Below are 23,254 nucleotides of genomic sequence, written 5' to 3'. Positions count from 1 at the left end.
ATGTTCCCTTCTTTTTATGGAAGTTTCTCCTCCCTTTACTATTTTCTGCCTTACTTTGTACTCTGTCAGAGAGAATGCACACCAGCACAGGAAGCTTGAGAAAAATCCAGCATATCTTTTGAACCAACATGGAAACTGAATTTCCTGTCACTTGCTTCCTGTTACCCTACTTTCTACTTACTTCAGGCTTCTGATTGGTCACTGTCCTTGTACCATTCCCTGAAAAGATCCAGACCTAAACGTGTTATACTGCTCAAAAGTCAGTTTGCATAGAAACCTTTTGTGGCATGTGTGACCTAGGTATTCCTGTCTTATTCTAGCCATCTTCCTGTCATGGCTTCAGGCTTCCCCAAGTTCCTCCTTTTCAGTGACACCTCTTTCTTCTATTCTCTGTAGTCTGAAACTCAGAGCAGTATAAAACTAAGCTTTATAACCACAGATAGCAATCTAAGGGTGTGGATTGCTTACCGTTGAAGAATAATAGCAAGTTTATTTGAGGTATTGGGTTAGTTTCATGTTTGAGTACTGGTTTAGCCCTATTTAGTATCTTAGATTTTTTAAAAGATCTAAAATAAATTCTTCCTTCTAAAATTGTCACCACAGTCCATCTTAATCCTTCTGAGGATTTCTTTTAGGTCAGTGACAGAATTCTCTTCTCTGGTCCTGAAAGCTGGTCAGCTGGTTTGCAGCTCCCCTGTGACCTCTCTGCCAACTCTTCTTTCCTGGCTTTCCAGATGCTGGGTTTCCCTCCTTTCTGTTGTTGTCTTTGCATCCAGCCCTTTGTTATCCTGAGCCATTTCTACATTACTGTTATATTCAGTTTGTCTTTTATAACTGAAACGTCATTTCTTTTCAGTGGCATCTGAAATTCTACAGCTGCTTCTCCAGGCTTCTAATACACCTGAACCTTCATAAGAATTTACAGTGATATTTGCCTGTAACCATCTATTTTTGGGGAGTTCCCCAAATATGTACTGTATTTTAGGAAAGAGATTTATTTTATGGGGTAAAGGGAAGTAAAACAATCTCTTTGCAAGACATCTGAGCTAGGGACTGTCCAAAGAACCCTCTTCCTTCCCCTTCCCACAATCTCAGTTTCAGGTTTTCTGTGGCTTAGCTTGGATTGCGTCTCTGGACTTTAGTGGGGCCAGCCCCATCCTGAGATGTGAAAAGATGATAGCTTATGTTCTTAATGAGCCTGGGCTGGTACTAACCATTCCTTCGTTTCCTTCTTTATTTCTCTATTCTTTCTTACGAGTGCCTACTATGTATGAGGCTTGGTACAGAGGCACCTGGGCTCTTCAGAAGTAAGGAAGATACAGCCTCTTACCCTTAGGTTGAGAAGAGATGTGCATACCTGGCCATGGAGCTGATTGGAAGTGGCTAGGACTGTGGAGTATAAAGCTCTAGGGAAAGAGCCAGAAAGTTTAGAAGGTAGAGAGATCAGATCATATCTGGCTTAGAAGGGAAGATTTATTGTAATAAGAACCACCATTATTGTTTGCCTGATACCTACCAAATACTATGCTGCTGTGCTAAATGCCTTATGCGTATCTCCACTTTTCCACACTATAACCCTGAGATAGGCATCATTTCTCATTTGACAGATGAGGAAACGGAAGCTAAGAAGTTACTCCTAAGATCAAAGATAATAAGTAGCAACTAGGGTTCAAATCCAGATTGGTCAGATGCCAAAGCCTATGCATGCTTTTTTCTGCAATTGCAGGCTGCAGGGAATATTTTACCATTTAGGTTTTTCTTTTGTTTTAGGATTATTTTCTTTAGGATAGATTTTCATCAACAAAATTACTGAGTTAAAGGCTGTGATCATTTTAAAAGTCGTGATGCATATCACCAGTCTGCTTTTTATTTTTTTGAGACGGAGTCTGGCTCTGTCGCCCAGGCTGGAGTGCAGTGGCCGGATCTCAGCTCACTGCAAGCTCCGCCTCCCGGGTTTACGCCATTCTCCTGCCTCAGCCTCCCGAGTAGCTGGGACTACAGGCGCCCGCCACCGTGCCCGGCTAGTTTTTTTTGTATTTTTTAGTAGAGACGGGGTTTCACCGTGTTAGCCAGGATGGTCTCGATCTCCTGACCTCGTGATCCACCTGCCTCAGCCTCCCAAAGTGCTGGGATTACAGGCTTGAGCCACCGCGCCTGGCCACCAGTCTGCTTTTTAAAAGAACTGTATAAATGTCCACTCTCCGCCGGGCGCGGTGGCTCACACCTGTAATCCCAGCACTTTGGGAGGCTGAGGCAGGTGGATCACGAGGTCAGGAGATTGAGACCATCCTGGCTAACATGGCAAAACCCTGTCTCTACTGAAAATACAAAAAAATTAGCTAGGCTTGGTGGCAGGCGCCTGTAGACCCAGCTACTCGGGATGCTGAGGCAGGACAATGGCATGAACCCAGGAGGTGGAGTTTACAGTGAGCCGAGATTGCGCCACTGCACTTCAGCCTGGGCGACAGAGTAAGACTCAAAAAAAAAAAAAAAAAAAAAAAAAATCTCGAAAAATAAAAATAAAAAGACCACTCCCACTGAATCTTTTCCAGGGTTGGATCTGTTTTGAATTTGGCCATGGAGGGCAAAGATAGGATCAGCGTATTGTTGTCAACTCCTGTCCCTCAGGTGCCAGGATGGAATCTCATGTTTCTGGAGGATAATGTGTTGCTGGGCTAAGCCAGGAGGGCCACTTTCTTAAGATCATGCTCAGAATTGGTGGCATGCTTCCTGAGCCGCTCCTGGAGACCAGGAACCTTGTTCTGTGGTTTGCAGAATCTAGGAATCCACCTTCCCTTTCCATGGAGGACATTAGTGAATTCAGGCCTAGGCCTTCCCCATAGATTTTGTAATCAGAATCTTTAGTGTTTCCTCACCCCCAAGAAAGAATCTGCCTCCCAGGGAGTTTGTGTCAGGGAAAAGGCAAAGCTCTCTTTTTAGCTGGGCTGCCTAAAAGAGTACATTGGAAATGTATCTAGTTATTGCCAAAGGGGTATAGAGTCCAAAGAGCAGGCCTGAATCATGGCACTCAGGAAAAGTTGTGGTGTTTACCTTTGTTTTCTGCTCCTCCTCATTTAGGATCTTCTTCTTACGTTTATTTTCTTTTCACTGTGTTGGGAAAAGTAACTCACACAATCATCCCATCCCCCACACCTATCATACACACAAACTCTAAGAAACACTTTCTCCTTTTATAGGGAAGAGTTATCGTGTGACCCTAAGAAGCCAGGATCACCCCTACTCCATCACCTACCCTTTACACTCAAGGAATGTTTCCTTTAAAGTTCTTCCATCTAAGGTCCTGCCTGAGTTTTGTATGTTCCCCTTATAGCACTGCTGGGACCTTAAGAGGTCACTGATCCATCTGGCTGCCTCTGGATCCCTCTGTTGCTGCTGTCTTGGGATAGCCCTGTATGTCTGAGGTTTCCTTTCTGTTTGGTTAGAGGCTTATGTCCCTGTGTGTGTCATCTAGGGTAGGGTGAGGTGAGGGGGGAGTCCTGTACTTAATGGGAAATGTCTAAATGCACTGACTGCTGAGAGGGCTCTGTGAGTGTTGATTAGAGTTAAGCCCAGAGTGGCTGCTAATGTACATTCCTGACTGATAGGGACCAGATAATGTGCTCCAAGCAATATTTTTAACCTGTAGGAGATATGGAAGCTTAAAAGAGTTAAGCTTTTCTGCTACTTTTGGTGACACTAGGTGCTAAATTCCCTGCTGACGTGAATAGTTTTGGATCCTGGGCATTATCAACAAACAAACAACAACACACCACCTTCCCACTTGGAAGTCTTTCTTCTTCTTCCATTCTTTCCTTCCCTTGCATCTTTCTTTTTACTTCTCTCCCTGATTCTATTGCTGTCCCCCTATATTGTGCCTTGATCTTCTTCCCTCTCCCTACTTCTCCCAAGTAAAATCTTGGTGAGAGATAGGAGAAAGGAAAATCCACAAATACAGGAAAGCTGTCAAGAGAGGCAAGCCCCACCCACCCACTTCTTCTCAGTCAAGTCTCAGCTGAGGAATGTGGAACTTCTGATTCCCCAATATAAAGTTGGCTGGTAAGTAAGGGCTCTGAGTGGAAGTAAAAGAGGGTGGTTAGGATGGAGAGCTAGGCCCTATCTGTGGGGGTAGGTGAGCCAGAAGCTGCAGGGGCTCCTCTGCTGATACCTGAGCTCTGTGTGTGCAGGGCATAAAGGATTCCCCATTTCTCCACCTCCAACAGTCACCCCTGCCGGAGCACCTCTCCTCCCCACTGATCCCAGGCAATGCCAACGAGAGCATCTCCTCTCCTGTTTCTAGGTGTGGCCTTTGGCCTCAGGCCGGCTGGGGCAGTGCTTACACACCATCCAGACTGAAGACCGAGTCTGGTCCATTGCTATCAGCCCATTACTCAGGTAAGGGAGACATATTTGGATGTAGTTTTGTCCTGTATAATAATGCATTTATTTTACTAGATCAGGTGAGCTAGAAAATCTTCCTGTTGTGTATTCTAGGTTGCTTTGAGTCACTGTCTTGGAGATTTTTTTAATCCTCCAGAGATTTGAGGTGTTTAGGTCACTTCATATATGCGTGGGATTGAAATAACCTTCTAAATGCAAATTTCCTAAGCATCTAACCTCAGAAATGTTAAGGAAAGAGTACTATATGAGAATATAACTAAGAATCCAGCTGTTAACCAGGAGTGTCCCTTCTGGAACAGTTGTCCTCTGGGGTCATTCCCGAAGCAGAGGCCTCTCACCACCCTTGGAAGGTGACAACACCAGCCAACCTGCTCTTACAACTCACATGTCTGCTTTGCTCCCCTTGGAAAATGGCCTCTGGAGTATCCCTTACAGACTTAAGTCATCAGGAGAGGCTTGGGGCCCAGATCCAGCTGGGTCCTCAAACAAAGACATGTATGTGAAGTAGTGACATTGATTATTATAGCAAAACTGTGAAATTTTGATGATGGCTTTACTGTACCGTTTGGCCTGATTGTTACTTCTCTTTTTTTATTATTGTTTATTTTATTTTATATTTAGAAATGGGGTGTTTCTTTTTTTTTTTTTTTTTTTGAGACAGAGTCTTGCTCTGTCACCCAGGCTGGAGTGCAGTGGCACCATCTCGGCTCACTACAAGCTCTGCTCCTGGGTTCATGCCATTCTCCTGCCTCAGCCTCCCAAGTAGCTGAGACTACAGGCGACTGCCACCACGCCCAGCTAATTTTTCGTATTTTTAATAGAGACAGAGTTTCACCGTGTTAGCCAGGATGGTCTGGATCACCTGACCTCGTGATCCGCCCGCCTCGGCCTCCCAAAGTGCTGGGATTACAGGTGTGAGGCACCGCACCCGGCCCTAGAAATGGGGTGGGTTATTTTTGTTCTTTTTTGTTTGTTTGTTTTTGTTTTGTTTTGTTTTTAGAAATGGGGTGTTTCTATATTGACCAGGCTGGTTTCGAACTCCTGGCCTCAGGTGATCCTCCCATCTTGGCCTCCCAAAGTGCATGAGCCACTGCACCTGGCCCTGACTGTTATGTCTTTAACCTTACCTATGGACAAGTGAGGTTTGCATCCCGAGTTCTGCTTTCAAGGCTCTCTGGAACCGAGACAGAATCCCTCTCCTCCCCTGCAGGGTACATAGATTCTCCTATACCTGTTCTATCACAACATTTTCCTAGGATCTTCGTCCACTTCCTTCACCCTACTCACATGGAAATGTGAAAGCTGTAGGGCTGCCACCCTCCAACACTAGGTTTAAGTCAGTTGCTTATTTTATAAGAGACTTGGTCCTGCCCACTTCGCTTAGGCCCTTCAGCTTCTTTCTCCTCACCCTATGGAGCCTGCACCCCTCCTCCTGCTCCCTTCTACAACTCCCTTTCAGATTTTTTTCTTTCTAAGAATTAGAGCCGATTAGCCATGTCATTAATTCTTCAATTTGACGGCTGATATAGCAGGACCTGAAACACATTGCTGACCCCAGAGAATGGAGACCCCGTTCCTTAGCATATTGACGATGGGAGAAGTTAATTAAAATTCCACAGAGCAGAGGTGTCGGCTAACCTATAAACCTGTCGCTGTTCAAAACAAATCATTCTAGCAATCGTAGGAAAGAGGGAAGGAAAGACCAGCAGGGAGTGGAGAGGCTAAGTGTGTGGGAGCGGAGAGTGGAAAATGGAGCCATTGAGCTCTGTCTCCTCCTCCGTTTCTTCCTAATGCTGCCCTTTTTAAAGCCAGTTAGCCAGACCTGGGCATCTGTAGGCTGAATAGAAGGAAAGTGCTATAGCCAGTGAGAAGTGACAAGTGTGCTGGTGACTTTGTCTTAATGGTTGCTTGTGGACTTCTGCTGGTTTGGGGAGACTGGAGTGGAGGTGGTGGTAGAGAGACGCTCTCAGGGCTGGAGATGGTCCGTGTGCTTCCTGCATATGGATTGAAGCCAAAGAACACAAACAGGCTCTGCCCTGCATCCCTACCCCACATTTCTCTATTCCAGCCTCCTCTTCTGGAATGTGTTAGGCTACCTCTTAACAGAATAGGGCACAACAACTATTGAAGATGGTGTCAATAAAAGAGGTTGAGGACAGAGTCTGCCCTCATCATTAAGAAGCATTTAAGATTACAGTAAGCTGATTTTGGGTTTTTTAGTCACAACTTGGAGACTGGCTTTGGGGAAGGACCTAGCTTTCTAGCATTACTACTACTATATGACTGCCACTACTACTAGCAGCTAACATTTAGTAGTCATCTGCTCTGTGCCAGACCCTCTGCTAAGGCTTTGATGTGTCTCATCTTTGGTGAAGACCTAGGCCTTATGTTTTCTTCACATTCATCTTCAGGGTCTTCCTGTCCTCTTCTTGGCCCTGGGATGAATTTTTTTTTTTTTGAGAGGGGTCTCACAGTGTTACCCAGGCTGGTCTTGAACTCCTGGGCTCAAGCCATCTTCCCACCTCAGCCTTGGGATGATTCTTTCACTCTGTCAGCTCCTGACCCACAGTTATTTAAGATGATCTTCCCCTAACTCCAGAAATGAGGTCTTGGGGTCTTTTAAAAAATAGTTTGTGTTTGAGATTCTGTCTTTACACTAGATGACCAGAGTGTATGCCGGTGTTATCTCTGCCTCTTTTTCTCTTACCCAAAGAATATACTGGGATAGGGTCTTTTGACCTCATTATTAGATCCATTTCTTCTCAATGTGACCGTGAATTTGAACCTTTCAATAAACTCATTCATTTTCTCAGTCTTGAGAGACACTGCCTCCCAGCCTCAGGGTCTGTTCTTTAAAGCAGTCTGGGAGATGAGTTCTGCTTTGCCTTCAACTAACTAGCAGTGTGGCCTCAGACAAGTCATTCCCACTCCCAGCCTCAGTTTCCTTATATTAAATATGAACACTCTTTCCTTTATAGACCTTATTAGATTATTGTGAAGATGACCTGAAATAATTTATATGAAAATATTAATACTCTGAAAAGCTAAAAGGGCTGTAATATATATGTGTTATGCATATTGAGATAGGGTTTCACTTTATCACCGAGGCTGGTTATGAACTCCTGGCCTCAAGTGATCCTCAAAAAGGGCTATAATGTAATGTCAACCAGAATCCTTTCTTGCCTGGTTTAGCATTTGCTTAGTGGCTTCAACTGCTGTCAAGTCTCTACCTTTTTCCTGGGCTCCTCCTGGCCCCAGGGATTTTCCCTGCTCTTTTGCAGTCTTATTGAGGTGGGGACTCAGTAGGAATCTCTCTTCCCCCTGTAGCATTCCTGCCCTCAATGACCACCTTCAGTTCCCCTCCCTGCCACCATTCCTGTTGAGTATGGTTGTCAGCGTCACTAATGTGATAGACCCTGGACTCCTCATAGAGAATATGAAGGGATGTGGCAGCCAGTGTACTGGCCCTAGGGCAAGTACTCCTGGTTTACCTGCCAATTTCTCAGCCCTTTGTTGCTCCCTTATGCAGTTAGGAGGAACCTGGACAGTTAGGAGACCTAGCACAGCTCTTTTCTCAATTTATCTCTTTCTTCTATTTAAAATAATTTATCAGACATATTAATCTTATTTATCTTTGATGCTGGGACTTTTCTACCTTCTCTTCTTTTGTATGTACTCAGGCACTTGTATGAAACATGAAACCTCAATCCAGAGGCTTAATTTGAGGTCCTCACAACTGAGAGAAAGCAGGTATCTGTTCTGTGTTCAAATGTCTTCTTTCCTTTCTTCCTTTACTTTGAGTTCTTAATTTGTAAAGAGTCATAGAGGATGGTATTTAATACTGGTTATGTGCTTAGAGCCATGTGTAGATAGTCAAAAAACAGAGAAGGAGAACCAGCAGGCTCCAAAGGAAAGTGGTAGGCAAGGACCTTTTCTTCTGCCTCCCACATACCCTCCTACCCATCTTATTGTTCAACACCAGTAATCCTGTTTTTAAGATTCATGACTTAGAAAAGAAACCCTTCTCCTGTAGAGGAGGTCTCACCTGGAGTTGCTGGATGATTGATAGAAGGACAGGTTAAGATGACCCAGGAATGAGATGCTGGAGGCATGCCTGGGGTGGAGGGGCATATGTCTGAGTATAATTTTGGGGCAGGAATACCTTCAGCTCACAGGCCTCAGAGATACAACCTCCTGAGGTCACATGGAATTCTGAGCAACTTCCCATGAGTAACACAGAAAAGCAGACTCTTTTTTTTTTGGAGACAGGATCTTGCCTGGAGTACAGTGGCACAATTATAGTTCACTGCGGCCTTGAACTGTTGGGCTCAAGTGATCCTCCCACATTGGCCTTCTGAAGTGCTGAGATTACAGGTGTGAAAAGCTATGCCTGGCCAAAAAGCAGATTTTTAAAAATGTGTAATATGTTTTATTGCCATTTAAAAATTATTTCCAGCTGAATGCAGTAAATACTAAAGTATGAGGAAATGTAGAAATATTAAACACTTAACTTCATTCCCTTTGACTTTCCATCTCTTCCCTTCTTACCCTTTCACCTCACTCCTTGTGTATTTACTGAACACTTGATACGTGGCAGCTTCCCCAAGGATCTTATTCAGTGGTGGGGATACGATAGGCACATGGCTGTAATGATTACCAGATTATACTAAGTGCCTTAACCTAGGCTGTCCTTGGTTGGGGAGGAAGGGGGAGTGTCATTTTCTTTTGGGGAAAGGCAAAAATTGAGGCCCAGGGAAGATCAATGCAGGGCCACATGTGGAATGGGGCAGAAGAGGCAGTAGTTTGTACCCAGGTCCCTAGCCTGTTCCCATGTCCTGCGTGCTGAGGGACAAGCAGGCCTTTGATCACTGCTGTGCCTTATTCACCAGCATCTTGGATGGTAGCTGTGGCCCATAAAAGGCTCTGTGGGGACCTGTGAACATTCTCTTTTCCTGGAGGCCAGAGTTGAGACAGGGAGGGGTGGGAGAAGGCAGCATATGATTGAGGCTTAGGCTCACTCAGGTAGCTGTGAATGCTTGCACCATTCCAGGAGTGTGAATGCACACAGATCTTCAGCTTTCAGGGCCCCCTCCAAGCCAGTCATGGGAGGCAGGTGGTGAAGTGAATCTGTAGACCTACCTACCCTGTTTGCCTGGGAGGGGAAGGGAGAGGAGCCCACAGCTCCTCGTCCCTCTGCAGACACCATATTTATTGCCCTCCAAGAAAAAAAAAGTGCTCAGCAGAACCCTTTCCCCATCTCCAAAGGACACTTGCTATCGTGTGAGTGAGTGTGGTCAGGAAGACTTCCCATGACACTTGGGTTTTAATCCCTTCTCTCCCACTTCTGTCATTAGGGAAATATATGAGTGGTATAGGTGTAGAAACTTGATTTAGCTGTGTTATTAAATATACAATATAATTTTGTGTAACTTTGCTCACTGTGGTGGCCTGTTTGTTTTTGGGGGGATTAGTCCAAGTCTGCATGAAATGTACCGATTCAAATTTGTAAAGTGAGTTGCAGCCTCTGGGGGGTTTTGATGGAGGAGCTGCCCCTTCTTGCTTCATTTCTCCCAGAGGTGAGGGAGAGTCTGGAAGGAAAGCAATCACTGTGTACTGTTCGGTACGGGGGTGGGTTTTGGGGAAAGGAGGGTGTTTGTTCCCAGTAGCTACAGGGTTTACTGTGTGCTGTGTGTGTGGTAGATGCATATTCAGCGGCCTGTTGAAATACATCTTTCTTTAGTGAAAAGTAATTGCATCTGGAGTTTTCTCTGACAGAGAGGTTTGAAAGATTGCAAAAAGAGGTAGCCAACTTGCAGTTCAGATTCTTTCAGTTGCCAGTGGTGCAGCAGTCCTTTAGCCCTGGACTTTATAACTCACTAAGTGCTTCTAGGGGAGGAAGAATCAAAAGTAAAGATTGTGCCTCTGAGTTTTTCTTTTTCTGGCTGGCTGTGGACAGCTGGGTGTAAAGGGGATGCCTGACCTTGATAACTTGAGGAAAGACTCAGGTGGATGACTGTAGTGCTCTGCATTGTAGCTGGTCCTCCTGATGGCATGGACTGTAGCTGACTTGGGGACCTCTCTCTTCTCCTTTCCTGGGGTCAGGGGCAGAGGGGGTAGTTTCTTCTGGGTCTTGTCTAGGGAAAGAAGACCTGAAGAGCTAGTCAAAGAGTGGCTTGGTGTCCCCCTTTGCGAAACTGCAGAGTAGAGGAGGGAGCTTCCTGCCTGTGGTGCCCTGGATGAGAGAATCGCAGGGACAAAGACACCATGGAGGGCCCAGGGCTGGCGTGGCTGGAAGGGGCATCATGACACCCGGAGAAAGATGGAAGCTGCAGGTAATTCTAGGTGGGTCCACTGGTTCAACTGGCAGCGAGCTAAAATTGGAAAGGGATCAGTGTGGGGATGTCATTGATTTGGAGTTAGGTCCTGCTAAATCTCAGTACAGTGCCCTCCACCCTGGAGTTCATTGCGCGTGCATATCCAAGCCTCTCAGACAGTCATATCCATCAGTAGCAAGGAACAAATACCACAGGGGTGGGTTTCAATTCCTCAAGACCCTGGATTTCTGCCATTACCCAGGGCAGGATAGGCACAGGGAGGCTCATGTGCTGAGCTGCTGGCCTGAGACCAGCACTCTCCCAGCCCTGACTGGCCCAGAACCCATTTGTGGGAGCTCCTTCCTTGGCCAGCATGACTGGCCCACTTGTCAAGAGCTGACTTAAATGAAACCCTACAAGTAGAAACAGAGGCTGCTGCAGACTGCTGAATACTGTGGATACAGAGTTGATGTGTCCAGACTTGGCTCCCTGCTAACAGGGATGCATTTCTATCTCTCCGTCTAGTGTTTAAATTCTCTTTCTCCATCTCTCTCTGTCTCTCTTTCTGTCTCCCTTCCTCCTCAACACCCACCTTCCTCTCTCTGTCTCTCTCTCTTCAGATTCTGCTTAAGCATTACCATGTTCTGGTCACTAGAGAGACAACAGTGAACTAGACAGCATAGTCTGATGGGAGAGACCGACAAGTAAAATAGGTAGTAGAGTGTGGTAAGTTCTCAGATGAGGTTGAGACAGGGCCTTGGGAGCATGCTGGACGGATCAGTCATCTTTCTCTTCCTCCCACTGCCTACACCTCCCAGATCCAGTCCCTACCTGCACTACTCTTTCTTCCACTCTGCTCATCAGGAAGGGAAAAGGGAATTTTCCTGCTTTAGCTGCTGCTGACTTTTCTGGGTTGTGTGTACAACGTGCCTGTGTTTTTCCGCCTTTGATCACCGTTCTGCCAACAGATAATTTAGCAATCACATCCCAAGGTGGAAGCATGGAGTTAATGTTAAAATTAGTTTTCTTTTTTTTCTCTCTTTAAATTTCAGTGGGTGATGAGGCAGAGAGGGAGGCGGGAGGGTGAAGGGGAGCCATAAATTCTGTGGCTGGTGTAGCTGTTCTCTGAGCAGCCGGGAAGCCTCTGATGTCTCCACAGCACTTTCATTAACATTTAAATTAAGGGTTTGTTTTTCAGTCTGTTTTATAGGCAGGGACCTTTCATGGCCTGTCACATGCAGCACCCCCCCACCCCTTCCCAAGCAAGTGTGTAATTGTAGCCACTGCTGTATCCTAACTCTGGGTTGCAGTCGGAGGTTCAAAGGGAATTCCGGGAGCTGGAGTTTTGGAGGTACAAGATATAATAGTCAGGATGTGGGTGTTACTCCTCAAATGAAGGTGCTGTGTAGGAGCTCTTTCTCCTCTTACCTGTGCTTTCTCAGCTCTTCGAGGGACACACACTTCAATCTGATTCTGACCCCTCCTGCCCTTCCTTCCTTTGGGCCATGGGGCAGGTGGGAAAGTGTGCAGTCCATTCAAGTGATTTCTCCTTATATTGCAAGTTAGGGCCGGGGACAGACTATTCTAAGATATAGATTTCCATGTTTATCTTCCTCCCATTGATTATTATTATTATATTTTAGCCTCACAAATACTTCCTCCTACTCCACTGATTCTTGGAGAAGTAATAAAATAAATGGGATTACGATCTGAGAAGAATTTGTAATTACAGTAGGGTCCTTTGGTCCTAAAAAGTATATTCTAACATGGATATGCATATGCATGCCATACTTAGTCACTAGCTCTTTATGTACCTTGTTGGAAATAGCTTACTGATTTAGGAGATAATTTGACGAAGCTATTCTCCCAGATCTATGCATTCAAAAGAAACTCTACTACAACCTCAAGTTTCTGAGCTTCCTTTCATGCAGAAATATCTGGCAGCATTTGGGGAGATTTTGAAAAGACATCCCTGCTCTGGTCTCCTTCCCATCAGCACCCTGTTGATGTGTAGATGACAAGAATGTGTACTAAACACACATGAAGCATCTCATTACTTCATAACCTCAGAGGGCTTAGTTTTCCCACCGCTGGTCTCTAGTTAGCTTTCTTCTCTGGACAGTGAAGAGAGAAGCATTGGGACCTTTCTCTCTTTCTGTCCAGAGGCTGAGAGTTTCCTTTCCCTTGGAGCCTGGACTTGACTGCACGAGTCACTGCATCTTTCCTCCTTCCTCCACTAAGCCACTCAAACCATCCATGACTTATCTGCGGGGTTCAAGATGGCTGAGTGTTTTTGCCCTTCTGTGCCAGGTAACCTTGTGAACAGGTGGACACCCTCATGCCCTGGGGTCTTGACCAAGGGGAGTGAGGGAGGTACTGGGGCAACCCCTCTGCAGGTGCTGCTTGGGCTCAGATTGCAGGCTAGTGTCCAGGCCCCTCCTGGTGGTGATTAATCTGGGACACGGGCCGACAGAGGCCCAGCCAGGGCTGCTTTGGTCCCTCACTGTGAAGACCTTTGGCTTGGAGACTGAACTGATCTCTATAGCCTGCTTCGGCTCGGGGTTTGATCTGTCAAGGCTAAAGAGGAACCTGATGGTAGAGCGGAAACTTGTAGCCCTGTCTGACTTATGGCACTGATCCGTTCCAGTGGCCTTGTCATGATAATGCTCATATATTTAAGAAGATTTCCCCACCTGTTAGCTGTAACACTCAGATCAGTCAAAAGAGGGATCTTCATGAAAAATCTGTGTTTTTAGTTTTTTGAGCCAATGGAGCTTACCCTTGTAAGTAGACTAGGGGCTGGGTAGGGGTTTCTAATGAGAATGAGTAAAAAAGGCAATAATGAGGTTGTGGCTGGATTAGCAGAATGTATGTTTTTGTGTGGAGGGGGCTCATATCAGAGGTAGAAGGATCACCCCATCGTCCTGCAATTAGGCAGCTCTCAGACCACTTGGAGCACATTTCAGTATTTCAGATTTCAGTATTTAGATTCAAGTCTTACCTTCCTCATTTTCTTTTTCATTTCAAACCATTCTCCCACCGCCGCCCAGACAGAGTCTTGCTCTGTTGCCCAGGCTGGAGTGCAGTGGTGCAATCTCGGCTCACTGCAACTTCCGCCTCCTGTGTTCAAGCAATTCTCCTGCCTCAGCCTCCCAAGTAGCTGAGATTACAGGCTCATGCCACCACATCAGGCTAATTTTTGTATTTTTAGTAGAGATGGGGTTTCACTGTGTTGGCCAGGCTGGTCTCAAACTCCTGACCTTGTGATCCACCTGCCTCGGCCTCCCAAAGTGCTGGGATTTACAGGTGTGAGCCTCCATGCCTGGCCTCAAACCATTTTTTTTTTAAATGGGCCTTCCTCTCCCTTTCTATTTACCAGAGTCCTGGTCCCCAGGACTTCCAGGCAGCAGTACATGGTGCCAGCTATATTTCTTCTCTGAGTTCAGGACAATCACACGTGGCTCCACTTGATAATGGGCTTAAGGCTCAAGAATAGGAATTCTGTTGCCCATGACAGTTTCTCTGAATCAGTGAGTCTTAGTGAGTTTCATCATTACCATAGTTCCATTTGGCAGTTAGAAGCTTGGAATTAAGAGCTAGGACATTTTCCTCATACCATGGAGAAAGAGAATAGGCACCATGTTGTACACCAGTAGAATATGTTGACACTGTTGATGTGGGAAGCTGACTGTAGAGACTCTATGAATCATAAAGGTGGTGTTGATTCTGAATTTTGCTTTGCTGACTAGAATTTTACACATGATGACAATAAAGAATACATTTATGCATCAGCAGACCAATAAATATTTTTGGCTGTTCCTTCAGACCAGTACTAAAAGGTCTCTGACTATGGATTGGACATCTGCTAATCCCTGTGCCTCTCTAGCAGTTTCTTTTTATTTTTTTTATTTTTTTTATTTTTTATTTTGAGACGGAGTCTCGCTCTGTCGCCCAGGCTGGAGTGCAGTGGCCGGATCTCAGCTCACTGCAAGCTCCGCCTCCTGGGTTTACGCCATTCTCCTGCCTCAGCCTCCTGAGTAGCTGGGACTACAGGCGCCCGCCACCTCGCCCGGCTAGTTTTTTGTATTTTTTAGTAGAGACGGGGTTTCACCGTGTTAGCCAGGATGGTCTCGATCTCCTGACCTCGCGATCCACCCGTCTCGGCCTCCCAAAGTGCTGGGATTACAGGCTTGAGCCACCGTGCCCGGCTCTAGCAGTTTCTTGAACAAGACTCTTTAGAAGTTTCAGATAGTGAGCTTTTTTTTTTTTTTTGAGACGGAGTCTCGCTCTGTTGCCCAGGCTGGAGTGCAGTGGCATGATCGTGAGCTCAGCTCACTGCAACTTCCACTTCCCGGGTTCAAGCAATTCTCCTGCCTCAGCCTCCTGAGCAGCTGGTACTACAGGCAAGCATCACCACGCCCAGCTAATTTTTGTATTTTTTTTTTTTTTGAGACGGAGTTTCCTCTGTCGCCCAGGCTGGAGTGCAGTGGCGCGATCTCGGCTCACTGCAAGCTCTGCCTCCCGGGTTCACGCCATTCTCCTGCCTCAGCCTCCCGAATAGCTGGGACTACAGGCGCCCACCACTATGCCCGGCTAATTTTTTGTATTTTTAGTAGAAATGGGGTTTCACCATGTTAGCCAGGATGGTCTTGATCTCCTGACCTCGTGATCTGCCTGTCTCAGCCTCCCAAAGTGCTGGGATTACAGGTGTGAGCCACCGCGCCAGGCCGGATAATTTTTGTATTTTTAATAGAGATGGGGTTTCACCATGTTGGCCAGGCTAGTTTTGAGCTCCTGACCTCAGGTGATCCATCTGCCTTGGCCTCCCAAACTGTTAGGATTACAGGCGTGAGCCACTGCGCCTGGCCAGATAGTGAGCTTTTGGAAGCAGGGGTTTTATTTCCTGTCTCATATAAGAGTTATGTGCTTGTGTGCCTCAGAGGAAACCCCTATGCCTCTGGGATGTCCTAGTAAGATGATTACCCAAGACCCTTGCCTCATTTCCAAGCTTGTTCTTACTCCTGTCTTGGGCCAGGACATTTTCCACAGGGAGTAGTGGGTAACATGGTCTGTGGGACCCTGTCATATAGGCTTGGCTCAGGCCTATCTGAGGTGCTGACAAGGGCGGGAGGATTGGAGGGAGGAGGGAAGTGACTATGTGCACGCAGAAGCCATGGTAATTGCAAAGGGAATATTAGTCCAGGAGCTGCTGGCCCAGGAAATTGCTTTCTGTAGAAGCTTTCCTTTTCATGGTTTGTAATGCAAATTGAAAACATAAATGGGCACAGAAAAGTGTAGCGGGGACAGGTGGGGTGCCAGTTGGGATGTGATAACATCCAAAATCTTCAGCAGGGTCTTAATTTGCAGAAGAGAATTTCAAGGAACAAGAGAGAACCTTATAAGAGATTAAAATAATGTTAGAGCACGTTTTGCTGTGACCTCCTCACCCCCATCTTTTCCGTGTACTTGTGTTCAGGCTTGTCTCTGGGCCTGCTCAGCTTGCCCTGCTGCCTCTTCCTCTGCTCTTTCCTGCAGCAAAGCCATAATCCAGCTTTTAGAACAATGGCCATGGTAGTCATGGTATAGTATTTTGGTTTTCACAGCAGGCTGGGAAACAGTAGCCCCATCCAAAGTCAGTGCACTTTAGAAAATGTCCACAATGGTCCTGGGGACTGGAGCCTCCATATGTGGGCTAAAGAACATGTCTCTTGAAGGCAGCAGCTTGTCTGCTTTGAGAAGGTGTTAAAGCCAAGGCTGCTCATTTTATGTGTTCTCTCTTAAGATCAGCGGGCAGGCTTGATGAAGTAGAATGTGAGGCCAGCGGGCCTTTTTCCTCTCTGGATTTCCCACACCTCTAGATAGGTGTGACTTTCTGGTTCCAGGATGGAGACACGTCTGTGTTGCCTCTGGGTGCTTTGGGGATACTGGCCAATAGGATAAGCATGGGGTGGCCACCACTTTGATTATGTTGGCAGAGGAAGTGTTCAGGTGAGAAGCTTCAGACTGGTTTCTTTCTAGCTGCTGAGCTAGACAAGAAGACACAAAAAGAGGCCAAAAGGCAGTGTGGAGGGTGAGCTTTTCCAGTGTAAATATACCCAAGTTGTAGAGAATACTACGGAACTATGGCCGCTTCTTTGCTTCCTTTGTGTGGGCCTTCAGTGCGCAGGTGACATGCACTGGCTGAAGAAAAAGCTGAGATGTGTGGGGTAAAGTGAAATGTACCCTTTCTGCCTGTCACCACCATGAGTGTTCCTTCCTCGCTTCTTCATTGATTGGGGAATTTTGAAAGAGAAATTAGCTCGAATCTTGCCCTAGGTCCGAGCTGTGGTGCCTGATCAGAACCTGAGTCTCAGGAGCAGTCTCCCGCTAGGATGCTGTCCAGATGTAATCAGCCACTGCTTAGCACATGCTCCTCACCCCAGACTTACTGTCTCTTTCTCCTGAGGACTCGACTCATGCAGGATGTTTCCTTCTCCTGCTATTTTTCCGCCTTGTTGCAGCTGCAGCTTTAGTTGTCCTAGAGAAACCTGGGTCTTTCCTCCTGCGCCTGAATGGGAGGAGACCAAGTGAGTGATTAGGGTGGGGTCCTATGGTAAATGACCCAAGAGAAGGGTCAGCTGGGCATGATGGTGAGATTTGTAACATTTGGCAAAGAGGAAGAGACACATGTGTTAATGCCTTTGAAGTGTTCTTTCCCTGCCAGTTGGACTCTTACTGGTATCCAGGGTGAGCTGTGGTTGAGAATTAAAAAAAAAAAAATTAATAGGAAAAAAAGACAAATTATTGAAAGGATTCTTCCAGTTGTTAGAAGTCTTTGACCCGGAAAATCCTTCTTTGCAGGCTGATAAGGATGAGTTCAAGAATAAAAAGAGGAAAAATTAGAGTTTTCAATTGCATTAGGTTGGCAATGAGTATCAAAATTAAAACATGAAAACCTTTTGACACAGAAATTCCACTTCTAGGAATTCATTGTAAGGCAATAACCAGACAATTATGCAAGATATATGTACGAAGAGTTATACTAAGAACACATAAATAGGCCAGGCATGGTGGCACACACCTGTCATTCCAGCACTTTGGGAGGCTGAGGTAGGAGGTTCACTTGAACCCAAGAGTTCTAGACCAACTTGGGCAACACAGTGAAACCCCATTTCCACAAAAAAATCTAAAAACAAAATTAGCCAGACATGGTGACATGCTCCTGTAGTCCCAGCTACTCAGGAGGCTGAGGTGGGAGGACTCCGTGAGCCCAGGAGATTGAGGCTGCGGTCAGCTGAGGTCATGCCACTGCACTCTAGCCTGGGTGACAGAGCAAGAGTCTGTCTCAAAAAAGAAACAAACAAACCCAGAAGAAACCATAAATATCCATTAGTAGGGTTCTGATAAAATATTTTATACTATGTTCCCTCAATAAAATGCTATATAGCCATTAAAAGGATGATACGGATGTACATTTATGGACCCAAAATATGTCACAGCAGATTGTGGAATGAACAAAAAGGTCAGAAAATAGTATGATAGTTTATTTAAATATCTCTTCAGGGTTTTTTCTTATATGGTGGATTTCTGTTGATATTTACTTTTTACTTTTTTGTATTTAAATTTTTTATAATGATCCTATTTTATAATTAGAAAAAACAAATTACATTTAAATGTCTATTTTAATATCAGGCAGCTATGGAGAGAATACCCCCTTTTTTTCTTACATGATTTGTAAAATTAAGGATGCATAGACCTACATTTACTTTCTATTTTTAAATAGCCTTATTGAAGTGTAATTTAAATATCATAAAATTTAGCCATTTAAAATATACAATTTAGATGTACAATTCCATGATTTTTAGAAAATTTACAAAGTTAGCCGGGTGCAGTGGCTCAAGCCTGTAATCCCAGCACTTTGGGAGGCCGAGATGGGCGGATCACGAGGTCAGGAGATCGAGACCATCCTGGCTAACCTGGTGAAACCCCGTCTCTACTAAAAAATACAAAAAACTAGCTGGGCGAGGTGGCGGCGCCTGTAGTCCCAGCTACTCTGGAGGCTGAGGCAGGAGAATGGCGTAAACCCGGGAGGCGGAGCTTGCAGTAAGCTGAGATCTGGCCACTGCACTCCAGCCTGGGCGACAGAGCGAGACTCCGTCTCAAAAAAAAAAAAAAAAAAAAAGAAAATTTACAAAGTTGTGCAACTATCACCACAATTCCATTTGAGAACATTTCCAACACTTTCAGAAGATCTTTCCTTACATTTGCTTTTGCAGCATTAAACCTGGTTTCATGCTTGGGACGTCTTGGGTACAGAAATAAGTAAACATACTAGAATTTGTTTTTAAAGGATAATATAAGCTTTGGCTTTTTTTTTTTTTTTTTTTTTTTTTGGTAATACATATCTCCGAGTGTCTGTCTTTTTTTTTTTTTTTTTGAGACAGAGTCTCTCTCTGTCACTGGGCTGGAGTGCAGTGGCACAATCTCGGCTCACTGCAACCTCCACCTCCCGGGTTCAAGTGATTCTCCTGCCTCAGCCTCCTGAGTAGCTGGGATTACAGGCTCATGCCACCACACCCAGCTAGTTTTTGTATTTTTAGTAGAGACGGGGTTTCACCATGTTGGCCAGGATGGTCTTGATCTCTTGACCTCGTGATCCACCTGCCTTGGCCTCCCAAAGTGCTGGGATTACAGTCGTGAGCCACTGCGCCTGGCCCCGAGTGCCTGTCTTATGTATGTATTGAATGCTGCTGTGTGCAAGATCACGTGGGAAGTATGAAACACAAGAGACTATTTTTACCATGTAGGAGCTTATAGTGCAATTGGGGAAACACTGCATGTACTCAAACGACAATTTATTTGGTTATATATGCAGTGTAAGTGCTAGCAACTACTGGGGTTATTGACAGGAAATCAGAGGAAAGCTGTAGCCTTCTTATTAAGTCAGAAGAGCTTCATGGATGACATGGAAGTTGAAGTGGGATTTACATGATGCCCGTATTGAAATTGCATAAGGGAACTTCAAGCAAGGGGACTGGTCTGAGCAAAGGCATACAAAGAGATGGGGAAGCTAAAGGTAGGTTTGGGAGTTCAGAGTGGACAAGTCTGGCTTGCTGCAGGGGAAATTTGGAATCTAGTTTTGGAGGGTGTTGAAGAGCAGAGCTTGACTTTAACTTGAGGAAAATAGGGAACTATGGACCGTTTTGCGCCAGACTGAAACAGTTAAATGGTTTATGTTGTGCTACAGCATATAGGATTCTTTGGAGGGGAAAGACAGGCTGTTTGGATACTTTTCCAGGAATATACTTTGTTAGCAGGAAGGGACCAGACTCATAGGGACAGTGGGAAGACAACTTGGCATTCAGAAAAACTATGTAGGAAAAAATCAGTAGTCAGACATGACTGCATGTCAGGGAGAGAGGGAAGAGACAAGTACCTATGTGAGCCTGATGATGGAAGGGGCACTGGGTTTGAGAAGACTGAATTTTGTTTTATGGGACAGTTAGGTGGCAATGGCCAGAGACAGCCCAGGAATGGTTGCCTGGAGCTCAGACATGGGGTTGAGATGTGGAAGGCCTCAGCAAAGGGACAACAGTTGAAATAATGTGAGGGATTAGCATGAAAGGACAACTCAGAAATAAAGACAGTGGAGCAAGGAGAAACAAAGAGCCAGCATGTCCAATCAGAGGCAGGAGGAAAACTGAGAGCCTGGAGAAGAGTAGATCAGCCAGCCAGAGTAGATGGTGGACAAATGAATAATTCTGGGGGCAACTTACATAAATGAATTTATCTCTGCCTTGCTTATTATGGCTTTTCCCTATTCTGATTGATGGATATCACCAATAAGGTAAAAATGCATACCCCTAATATTGATGCATGGAGATTTATAAGCATTTTCTTTTCCTTGCTTGATTTTAGCATTTTGTTTTCAAACTATAATAAATTTGCCTTTTTTTCAAGTTCTTTCCTCTGGCTGTTGTCATGTTTTCTGTTGTTCTATCCTGTGGTTATTATTATTTTTTTCTTCTTGAGGGTTGCCTACTTTGGACTTGGTAATTTTTTTCCCCCTCAGCTCACAAAACCAGTCAGGGATTGGAGGGTCAGCAACTGAGCTAGAGATGCTAAGTGACAAAGTGTGGGAATATCGTGGATCCCAGTTGTTTCCTCCATGTGTACTGATTTAGGATCAAGAAAAAAGCTACTGACCACAGATGTTGCCATTTGGAGAGATTTAGTATCAGAGCCATAGGAGCTGCTTAGGTTCTGGGCTTGCTTGGGCAGCTATGGCTGTCTGAAAACTTTTTTTTTTTTTTTTTTTTTTTTTTTTTAGAGAATTAACTAAAAACTTTCAAGTCCTCGGATTTTGGTGATAGTAATTCCACAGGGCTTGTCATTTGTGTTTGAAGCTGGTGGTGAGGAGGGCGGAGTGAGGAGAAGCGAGGGGGTGGAGATGGGAAGCAAAGAAGGAATCAGAGAGAGAAATTTTATTGAGGGAGAGTTTGCTGGGTTTATGGGAGGGAATCTCTCCCCTCCTCCCCATTCGGATTTGAAAGGGCCGGTGAATCTTTGATTAGGTGCAGGTCAAAAGAATTTACACATTGTGACCTTAATAACTAGAGGTGATTGGCAGGCGGGCTGCAGGGAGAGGGCCGCGGCCCCCTTTCATCTCACTTAGCACAGAGGAGAGACAATGGGCCAGCCGATTTTCCTTGTTGTCCCTTGTTTGAAAAGGTCTGGTGTCTCTACTAGGTACCTGTGACATGGGGGTCTTGATTGGGGTCTCATAAAGGCCCCGTCAGTATGTCCAAAGGCCAAGAGTACAAAAGCAAGCAGTGGGTGGGGGTCTCAGCTGACCACTGAAGAAGGGAGGGGAGGGCCCAGGAGGCAGTGGAGGGAGAAGCAACCCCCGATGGGAGCCCTTATAGAGGGAGGGAAGGAGGGGGGCAGAGAAGGGCCATTTTTGTCCCTAACTCATCAAGCACATCTGCAGAATTGTCCAAGCTGCTGCCTCCCGGTTTCAAAAGAAAAAATGATCGTTTGATAAACCGTCCCCGATTCACCACTTTCTCACAACGGTGGGAGACCCAGCCCTGACCTCTGTATGATTTCACGTCAGGACCAGGCTTTCTTTTCCCACCCCCAAATTGCTAGAGAAACTTTGAAATGTATCCTGTGGCTTTCTCTCTCCCTTCTTTCACCCCCCACCCATTTCCCACCCTCTCCACCCCACTGGCCTCTGTTTTCTCTCTGGGCGCTCCAGAGTGTAGGCGAGTAATTAGTCCCCTCTTTCTGGGGCACAATGAAGCCAGGGTGTTTGGCGGGCCCCTTCCCACCGCTCACAGAGCTGGGGCCTGGGGGGAAGGACCAGGTGGCATGTGCAGTGTGTTCCAGGCCTGTACAATTGCTGGGGGACAGAGCCGGGGGCTCAGGGACTGGTGTGCTCCTGTTTCTCGAAGGAATGCGCAGAGGCGCATGCATTAATGGTCCCCACACAATGCTTGCATTTTTTTTTCCAGGCAGAGGCATCTTCCCGGTGAAAAGGCTGCCGAACTCAGGGCCCAGGCGGGAGCTTTTGCCGGCATAGTGGCGTTATTTCCCACCCTGCGCTTAGTCACTTGGAGCTAACATGGGAGACCAACAGGCCGCGTCTCTCGAGAGCCCGATCTTTGTATCCGATGTGTGCTCCCCCTCTGCCCTGTCAGTTTTGTGTGTTCACGGAGTGTTGATTTTAATGCGGGCCTGTGTTGGGCTGAGAGGCCAGGCTGGGGGGGCCTCAAGTCTTTGTCTTACAGGGCTTTTTCTTCTTGGAGGGTCTTCGGCCCTAGAGGCTGGTGGCAGATTTGAGAGGTAGGGTGAGATGCCAACTCTGGCTGGCAAAGGATTCCCCCATCCATGTGTCTGTTACAAACCACTGTGGGGTGCCTAGAAAACAAGAGCACCTTGGGATGCTCGAGCACACACTTGCTTGGCACCCCACCACCTCTTGAGGGGGGCGGTTAGTTCTACCCTATAGGGCTGCCAGCTTGAAGTGAGTTAAACCCCCCTTGTGACTGGGTCTGGCAGAGCACAGATTGTGAGCCTCAGGGAGCCAAAGCAGGGCCTTGCTTGCAGGGCTCTGGGGGAGGTGGGGGCAGGCAGGAGGGGTGCTAGAGCACAGGTCAGCTGCAGAGACTACTCTGCAATCGTTAAGTGACAGGAGAAAATAGGGACCAGACAGAAAAGAGGCAGAGTGTCTGGGGAAGCTTCAGAAAATCACAAATGCTCATCTCAGGCAGTTGAAGGGGAATGTCCCTAGGAACTAGGGGCTGAGAGGAGGCATTTTCCCCAGTGAGGAGAACTGGGCATGGTCACAGGTAGAGCCACCAATGACCAATGAGCAGGCTGTCTTCTGTCTTTACCACTCACCTTGCTGCAGTATAGCCTTGTACCAGGAGCTGGGGGATGGGGTCTGGGTGGGTACCCTATCTCAAACCCCAAGTCTTGCTGAGATACACGATGCCTATGCATGACTCAAGGAGGAGGAGACTCTGGGGAGCCTCAGCCTGGGTGTGGTCTGCTCTGCT

At 46.1% G+C, this 23,254-nt stretch overlaps 1 protein-coding gene and 1 long non-coding RNA gene across 10 annotated transcripts in view; both read left to right on the top strand.

The window, feature by feature from the left end:
- The window catches only part of FBXW4 (F-box and WD repeat domain containing 4), an 87,649-nt gene that overhangs the window by 23,740 nt on the left and 40,655 nt on the right, over positions 1–23,254 (top strand). For all 9 annotated transcript variants that reach the window (XM_028853483.2, XM_077945346.1, XM_077945347.1 and 6 more), the window contains 1 exon segment: positions 4,298–4,392. In XM_028853483.2, coding sequence (XP_028709316.2) covers positions 4,298–4,392 — 95 coding nt within the window.
- Positions 14,876–17,581, top strand: LOC144331283 (uncharacterized). The gene is made up of 2 exons (XR_013398321.1): positions 14,876–15,022; positions 15,200–17,581. It is a non-coding gene; the product is annotated as an uncharacterized LOC144331283 (long non-coding RNA).

The sequence above is a fragment of the Macaca mulatta genome, chromosome 9 (assembly GCF_049350105.2).
Source record: "Macaca mulatta isolate MMU2019108-1 chromosome 9, T2T-MMU8v2.0, whole genome shotgun sequence".
Lineage (NCBI taxonomy): Eukaryota > Metazoa > Chordata > Mammalia > Primates > Cercopithecidae > Macaca > Macaca mulatta.
Note: the sequence above shows the minus strand (reverse complement) of the source record. Positions and strands in the feature narration are given on the sequence as shown.